At 45.8% G+C, this 8,784-nt stretch overlaps 1 protein-coding gene across 1 annotated transcript; it reads right to left on the reverse strand.

The window, feature by feature from the left end:
• Positions 1-241: 241 nt before the first annotated feature.
• On the reverse strand, positions 242-3,105 carry Lalba (lactalbumin alpha). Its single transcript, XM_021184317.1, has 4 exons — positions 2,964-3,105; positions 2,495-2,653; positions 1,951-2,026; positions 242-575 (listed from the first exon to the last, which is right to left on the reverse strand). Exons 1-4 carry the CDS (start codon positions 3,097-3,099, stop codon positions 515-517), a joined length of 432 nt encoding a protein of 143 aa, XP_021039976.1. The 5' UTR covers positions 3,100-3,105; the 3' UTR covers positions 242-514.
• Positions 3,106-8,784: the final 5,679 nt, after the last annotated feature.

An 8,784-nucleotide genomic window follows, 5' to 3' on the forward strand; every position in this document is an offset into this window, starting at 1 on the left:
TCCCTGTATTACAACTATCTGCATTGTCTCCCCTACAAGTCTTCGTAGGGTGAACCCCTTTAACAACTTTGGATCCCCTGTGGTTGCTAGATGGCCAACAAATTAATACAGAAAATGCTGTTCATGTTCCTGTGGTAAGCTCTCCTCCTTCAGCAGCGGGTGGAGTGGCTACGACCTGGAACTTCAGAGCCCTCCCCTATTTCCACCCTTTCCCTGTAGAAAGAAAACACTGACAGACACATCAAGTCTGGCCCTTTATTTGGGACAGGGGAGGGCTCTCTCGCTTTTGTGAAACCCCCATCAAGACCCTCGCCGTTACTAAGCAAGGGTTTGCAGTCCAGTGCGCCAGTCACACTCCCATCGGAAAAAAAAGTCCTCTAGAGTCCGGTGGTGTCACTACAGGGTACAAGGCTCAGAGGCAGATCATCTTCACAGAAATAGCAAGAGCCAAGCTGAGGTAGCCTTAGGGAAGAGGCATTCCTGACCACGGGGCAGGAGCGGCAAGGACGGGGGCTCAGGGCTTCTCACAACGCCACTGTTCAAGCTTGTCAGAGCACATGGGCTTGTAGGCTTTCCTGATCACAAAAGAAATGGACAAAATGAATGGGCTGGCTGGAACTTTCTATTTAACTTAACTATGCCAAGTAACTGTTCCGCTAGGACATTTTCATACATGTATATCATCAGACTTTGCTCAGCTATCTCACATGCGCGTGTGCACACACACACTTTCTCCCCTCTTAATGATGGTTGTCAGTGACTAGCATAAAGCTGCATTTAGGTTCGTCCTCAGGGTGAAGTGAAAGATTGTAGAGAAGAAATACAGACATTCTGAGATAGATGGCATGGGCTTCTAAGTGGAATGAGGCTCACTATAATAACAACAACAACGCTGACACCATTGCATACACTAGTAAGATCTTGCTGAAAGGACCCAAATATAGCTGTCTCTTGTGAGACGATGCCGGGGCCTAGCAAACACAGGAGTGGATGTTCACAGTCAGCTATTGGATGTATCACAGGGCTCCCAATGGAGAAGCTAGAGAAAGTACCCAAGGAGCTAAAGGGATCTGCAACCCTATTGTTGGAACAACATGATGTACTAACCAGAACCCTGGAGCTCTTGTCTCTAGCTGCATATGTATCGAAAGATGGCCTAGTCGGCCATCAATGGAAAGAGAGGCCCATTGGACTTGCAAACTTTATATGCCCCAATATAGGGGAATGCCAGGGCCAAAAGAATGGGAATGGGTGGGTAGGGAAGTGGGGGGCGCTATGGGGGACTTTTGGGATAGTATTGGAAATGTAATTGAGGAAAATATGTAATAAAAATATTAAAAAAAAAAAAAAAGAAATAATTGTTAATAACAGGATACACTTCACTGTATGACTTGAAGTATAGGTGAATATATCTCTGTCATTGTATCTATTTAAAAAAAATAAAATAAAATAACAACAACAACAACAACAATGATAATAATAGGACTAGTGGAGCATGACTTTAATCTGAGCACTCAGAAGGCATAGGTAAGCAAATCTCTGTGAGTTTGAGGCCAGCCTGGTCTACGGAGTGAGTTCGAGGATAGCCAGGGCTACACACACACACCACAGACACACACACATACACACACAAACACTCACTCACAAAAACCTCTCTCAACAAGCCAAAATAATAATAATCAAATCGATAAAAGTTCAGATCTAGGAAAGATGTGGAATAACACCACAAGGGCTTTAAGGATGAGAACTGGCCAGGGGAAGAGAGCCCTGGACATCAGTCTTCCAACAGGGAACTTCATATCGGGGAAGTTGTCACACAAAAATGACACGAAGAAGCATTTTAAATGTAGAGCTTTGGGACTCTAGATGAGTTTTGTTTTGGAGACTCCCTCCAAGATTAAATGGTCTGGAGAGGGAAGTCAGAAGAGAGCAAAGACGACGACGACTTACCAGTAGTCGATTCCTTTGATAGCCAGGATCTTCTTGGCACACGCTATGTCATCAGCCAACTCGTCATCCAATAACTCTGTTATAACAGAGTGCAGGAAGGAACAAGACAAATAAGAAGTACAGCTCAGTGGACTGGTTCCTCTAGCCCCAGGTCAGGGGAACTGGTTCTGAGCTGAAGGTTTGGCCTAGAGACTTTCTATATGAAACGGCCAATCTGATAATGCCTCCCCTCCATGGGAACTCCATTCCCTTCCCTAGGACACCTCACGAGACAGCATCAGATTCATCACACCCTGAAAATACAGCGTATCAGACTTCAAGACTCACAAGTGTCCCAAACTACCCTTCCCTGAACCTTAGGAGACTCTCTGGGCATGTGGAGATCATGACCAGTGACCAGGTTCTTACTAAGCACTGCTATCTCAAGTCATATGGTACCCAGCATGTCTCAGGTACATGCTGGGTACCAACAAGGAGGCTGCCTCGGAGAACTCGGAGGCAGGCTGTAGAGATACAGAAGAGTGTGGTGAAAGAGGATACTCACTGTCACAGGAGATGCCACAGATGTTCTCCGAATCGCGGAACTCACTACTCTTACACCAAAATCTGTCACTGATCTGGAAGAGACCGTACTCTGTGCTGCCGTTGTCATTGACAACAGCTTGTGTGTCGTAGCCACTGGTATGAAATAAAACACAGGCCCCTGAGGGAGACAGAAGAAAGAACTTTTCAGAGATGTCTCAGAGGGCCATAATAGAGACACGGGTTTCTAAGCCGGGGGGGAGGGNGCGGGGGGGGGGGGACTTCCCAACCAATCTCCAAAAGTGGTGAAGTCCAGAGTATCTTGGTGAAGTGAGAAAGGCCAGACAATGGGAGACAGGCAGGGCAGGAGAAGTAATTGAATACAAGAGATCAAGACAGAACAAGAAGAGGTACAAGACCACAAGGAGACAGAGAAGGAGGAGAAGGGAGAGGGGGGAATGGGAGGAAGCAGGGAAGTAGTATGAACTCACATTCAAGCAAAGAGATGCCTTGATAGCCATCTATGTCTTTAATGGCATGGGACACCTCGCATTTTGTAAGCTCTGTGGCTTGAAAGGCAGGCAACGACAAAATACACACCAGGAACAAAGGAACGAAACGCATCATTTTGGCTGCTCCTGGACCTTGTAATGCAGACACCGCTCACTTCACCTGCTTTTATGTATGAAGAAGGCCTCTGGCCCCCTGGCACCGGGCCTTCTCTCTAGGAAGACAATGATGAAGAGATGCTTATGCCAAGATAGAAACCCTGAGCCTGCCAGCCTCCCTCCATCCTGACACCCTCCCCCCCCCATCTCCTGCATCCAGTCAATACCAAGTATTGTTTTCTTCCCACATAATTCCACACATGACCCAGCTTCTCACTCGGCTCTGGTAAACCTTCATTTCTTTTAGGGCTGCTTCCAGGAAGCAGGATTTCCCTAACCTACCTTTGGAACAAAGGAGGCTTCAGAGACAATACAAGGGAGGTGACTGGAAAACACAGTTGGCTACAGCCAACTCCATGCTTACCCCTAAACACATACAGAACGTGGAAAGGGGATGTATCACGTCCTAGGATCAAAGGTGATATTTGTCTGTCCAACCTAGCCATAGGACAAAGTCCAGGAAAGCCCCTTGATATGGAGACTCATAGCTGAGAGCCTTGGGCAAAGGGATGGAACATGCTGGCATTTAGCATGAGACTCAACTACTACTTGGATCCCAAGACTTCCTATGGAGGGAGATAGATAATGTGAAAAGTTTTGTGTAAAAATATCTAGCTGTTCTATAAGAAACTGCCAAGTGCCGGGCGGTGGTGGCGCACGCCTTTGATCCCAGCACTTGGGTGGCAGAGGCAGGCAGATTTCTGAGTTCAAGGCCAGCCTGGTCTACAGAGTGAGTTCCAGGACAGCCAGGGCTACACAGAGAAACCATGTCTTGAAAAAACAAAGAGAGAGAGACTGCCAAGCGCCCTGCCCTCAATCACCTCTGCGAAACTAGCTAGATGCTTTTTGGTGTCACTAAGACATTGTGTCAATCCAAGGCTAATTCCATAGCAACATTGTTAATAGCAACATTGTTCATAGCAACATTGTTCTTGGGTAAGTGGTCCTTGATAGCGAAGGTTGGCCACAGACAGGAAAGGGTCCTGGGTAAACTATAATATGTATCTCCCATAAGCAAGTCAGGGCCAGGTACTAGTTTCAAATAATTCGTGTAATTTTCTGTCATGAAGTACTATATTCATGGCATCAATAATCCTTTCCCTCCTTCCTGCCTGTGCTCATTTTATGAACCTGATTTTTTTGACGTCTCCCGAGGTCTCCATCCTAACCAAGCCACCTAAGACTTAAAAACTGGAAGTCTTCCAACTGGTTATTATCTGTAAATCTTCAGAGACAGAGACGCTCTTCTCTGTTTAACCCCATCCCCCTCTACCCAGGGTAACCAGTGTATAACACAGCATGACTGAAACTCGTGTGGAGGATGTGAAACCCAAGATGGATGGACAGAAACCCCTGAATGGAAAGAGACGCATGCTCAGAAACACGGCAAGCATGCTGACTTTGCGGGTCTCCTGTGTTCTACCCGGAAGGACTGGGAGGGTATGGGACAAGAACAGGAATTCTGTCACACTGAGCAAGTCCCATGGGGACTCAGTGGGAATGGAAGGATGACCATGGACCACACAGGAGAGGACTGCATGAGAAGAGTTAGGTCTGATGGAGTCTTCCCAATGGTGCTGTCTGTATAAACTGTCTCTGGCCCTGGGCTGTAGAATGAGTATCTGTGATGGAGGGAAATGGAGGCCCACAGTCTTGGACCACAGGTGCTTCCCGCACTTCCAGGCACACCTGCTTGCCCGTAATATGATCATATCTCTGCCCTTCCCTATAAGCAATAAAAGGCAGTATAAGGTCCAGGAACTACAGCTAAGTCCAGAAAAGGAATCAAATGTGCCCCAGGCGAGAGGAACCGTTTGTTTGTAAGAGTGGGGCCACCTGAGGACAGAGAGCTAACGGGGACAGCTGCAAACATTCAGAGGAAGATGTCAGTTCCTGGAGCTGGAACAACAGACAATAACCATGGCATTGAAAGAGGAAGAAATGGGAAGGCGGAAGTGTGGCGAACGCTGAAGCTTCCTGTCTGATTCCCTTTTCCGGGGATGGGGGAGGTGGGGAGGGTGGTACTGAAGATCCTTCACAGAGAGGCTGAGGTCCACATCAAATGGCCAAAAGGTATTTACCACACACTTTTCTGGATTCCTTCAAAGATATCCCAGTAACATCTGTTCATTCTATCAGGAAAAGTTAGTGTTACTAAAACCAGATGTCACTGTCTGGGGACTTCTAGAAACTGAGTCTGGCTTCTGCTTCAGCAGACTTTACCATCTGACTCCGTAGTTTGAAAGTTGGCAGTAGTGGATGAGAGGCTGGGGTTACCATTTGGAGTGAACTCCTGAAGGCCACAGTAAAATTATCATTGCTGGGGCTGGAGAGATGGCTCAGTGGTTAAGAGCACTGACTGCTCTTCTGGAGGTCCTGAGTTCAAATCCCAGCAACCACATGGTGGCTCACAACCATCAGTAATGAGATCTGACGCCCTCTTCTGGTGTGTCTGAAGACAGCTACAGTGTACTTACATATAATAAATAAATAAACCTTTTTTTTAAATTATCATTTTTCTTACACTAATGTCACCATTCTGTTCCACTTCATTGTATAATTCAAGAAAATTATACCAGGCCGAGGATGAGACACAATCTTGGACTTGACCTTTAAGATTTTGTTAGTTGCTTGCTTTAGTTTTGTTTTGTTTTGAAGATAGGGTCTTATATAGCCCAGGCTACCTTGTAATTCTATGTAACCCAGGCTATCCTTGAACTCATGATCTTCCTACCTCTGCCTTCTGAGTGCTGGGATTACAGGTGTATGCTACCAGGCCAGCATAAAAACTTTATATCCTGTGTCTTAGTCAGGGGTTCTATTCCTGCACAAAACATCATGACCAAGAAGCAAGTTGGGGAGGAAAGGGTTTATTTAGCTTACACTTCCACACTGCTGTTCATCACCAAAGGAAGTCAGGAGTGGAACTCACACAGGGTAGGAACATGGAGACAGAAGCTGATGCAGAGGCCATGAAGGAATGCTGCTTACTGGCTTGCTTCCCTTGGCTTGCTTTCTCTTATAGAACTCAGAACCACCAGCCCAGGGATGGCACCACCCGCAATGGGCCCTCCCACCCTTGATCCCTAGTTGAGAAAATGCCTTACAGCTGGATCTCATGGAGGCCTTCCCTCAAGGGAGGCTCCTTTCCCTGTGATAACTCCAGCTTGTGTCAAGTTGACACCCAAAACCAGCCAGTACATTCTGACATCAAATACTTAACCTCAAAACATATACATTTCCCTTTGTTCAGATTTTATGTACCTTAGTGGTATTTTATAGTGCTTTTCACATATATTTGGTGTTTTTAATAAATTTAATCTTACTTAAACATGTGTATGTTGTTTCGCCTGCATGTATCATTTGTGTGCCTGATTCCTATGGGGGCCAGAAGAGGACATCTGATCCTCTTGAAGTAGAGCTGCAGATGGCTGTGAGCCACCATGTGGGTGCTAGGAACCCAACCCAAGACCTCTGGAAGAGCAGCCAGTGCTCTTAACCACTGAGCCATCTCTCCAGCACCACTTATTATTATTATTATTATTATTATTATTATTAATAAGATGTTTCCCCTTTCCATTTCCAGTCATTTTTTAAGGTAATACAGAGAACAGGAACTTTTTTTTTTTACAAATAAACATTCCACACAGCCACCTCAGCCATGTATAAAATACTGTATATTTCCCACCCACACTATATTACAAATTTCAATGTCTGGGGATTTCTTGTACATAGTCAGATTGTCACTAAAGATGATAGATAAGTTCTTCCTGTTCATTTGGCTTCCACTGGGGGGGAGGGGGAATATCCAAAAGATGCTTGCCGTCGGATGAACTCGGGCATTAGGTAATTATCTATAGCAGTACATTCTCCCAGCGAGACTATACGGCCATTGCCTTGTCCCTGCTCAGGTCTCAAGTTCACATTTCCATAACTGCATTCAGTCAAGGAAGTTCCAAGCTGAGAAAACAGAATGTAGAAGAAGCTTTATCTAAAGTTTCCTCCCTGGGCTGGGTATGCAGCTGTGTGATGGAGAATTTTTTTGTCTAGCAGACAGGAAGCCTTGAACCACAAAGAGAAAAAAAAAATCCCGCTGCCCCACCCCCCCCAAAGGTCCTTGAAAGACCTACAGATTGAGTTATCGAAATAAGAGCTGCAAATGTTTCCCAAAAACCCAAGGCACGGAAATGCAAACGCTCAGCATGAAAGTGAGGATGGTGGTTACCTCTGGGAATAGGGAGGCTTGTAGTTAGAAAGGAGCCTTCTAGGGGGCTGGAGAGATGACTCCACAGTTAAGAGCATTGGCTGCTCTTCCCGTGGGCCTGGGGTCAAGTCCCTGTTCCAACACGGATGGCGGCTCACACCTGTCTGTAGCTCTAGACTCTAACCCCTCGTTAGCATCTGCAGCCCAAGATGATGTTGCAGATGTTCATGCACACAAAACACTCATGATGCATTTTTTAAAAATGAGACAGAGGAACCTCCTGGAGGTCTGGCTATGTTTTCTTTATTGGCCTGAGCATTCGCTGCCTAGACTCTTGATTTCTAGCGCTTCATTAAATGGCATGTCAACTCTTAGTGCTTAATCCTATATTCAGGTTATACTGCATACTCCTGCTTATATTGCCCCTTCTTTACAATTAACTTCCAGATATTTAATTTGTTCCTTTGAATTAAGCCATGCTTCTCCGTCTCTGTGGCAGTTGGGTTTTGTCAACTTGACACGAATCCAGGAAGACACGGATGTTCTTGGAAGAGGAGATCATAATTGAGAAAATGCTTCCTAAGATTGGCTACTGGGCAAGTCTATGGGATACTGTCTTGATTGATTATTGATGTGGGAAGGCCCAGCCCATCGTGGGTAGTGCCATCCCTAAGCATGTTGTCCTGGATGACCTAAGAAAGCAAACTGAGCAAGCCAGGAGGAGCAAGCTTCTAACCAGTATGCCTCCAGGGCCTCTGCTTCCATTCCTGCCTGCAGGTTTCTGTCTTGACTTCCCCGATGATGGACTACAAATGGTAATAGATAATAAACTTTCCCTCCTTGAATTGCTTTAGGTCATTGTGCTCTTAGCAATAAAAAAGTAATTAAGACAGTCTCCCCAGGTTACTGTTTTATTAGGACTTCACTATTTGAAAAACAAATAGCATCCCAGTCTTGAATGTCTAGTTCCATGAAGAGAGGACTTTCTCCATGCATCCCAGCTGAAGATTCTGGACCCTTCTCAAGCTCTTTTTGTGGATACCTCTTTTCTGGGTTTGTACACGTACTCTCCTAACTTAAGAGGTTTGTTGATTGCTATTCAAGATGACGTCCTCACATGTGAGTGTGATAGTGCAGCTCCTCTTTCACTGGAGACAGCTGTAGTACAGAGATTGTAGCTCAGGGATAGAGCATTTCACTGTAGGAAGCACTGGCCTGGGTTTGCATCAAGTGTGGAGGTCTGAATAAAAATTGCTCCATAGGAAAATAGACCCATAAGAGGTTGGCACTATCAGGAGGTGTGACCTTGTTGGAGTGGGTGTGGTCTTGTCAGGGTGGGCGTGGTCTTGATGCTGTGGGCGTGGCATTGTTGGAGTGGGCGTGGCGGTGGAGGTAGCATGTCACTGAGGGTGGGCTTTTTTTTTTTGGTTTTTTTTTTTT

The sequence above is a fragment of the Mus caroli genome, chromosome 15 (assembly GCF_900094665.2).
Source record: "Mus caroli chromosome 15, CAROLI_EIJ_v1.1, whole genome shotgun sequence".
NCBI lineage: Eukaryota > Metazoa > Chordata > Mammalia > Rodentia > Muridae > Mus > Mus caroli.

Bases quoted from the DNA above. Each gene is read 5' to 3' on its own strand.
- Lalba (XM_021184317.1), bottom strand. From the start codon at position 3,099: ATGATGCGTTTCGTTCCTTTGTTCCTGGTGTGTATTTTGTCGTTGCCT. The intron at 2,654-2,963 runs GTGAGTTCATAC...TGTCTCCCTCAG, and splicing joins AGGCATCTCTTTGCTTGAAT to GGGCCTGTGTTTTATTTCAT. The intron at 2,027-2,494 runs GTGAGTATCCTC...CTGTTATAACAG, and splicing joins CTGTGGCATCTCCTGTGACA to AGTTATTGGATGACGAGTTG.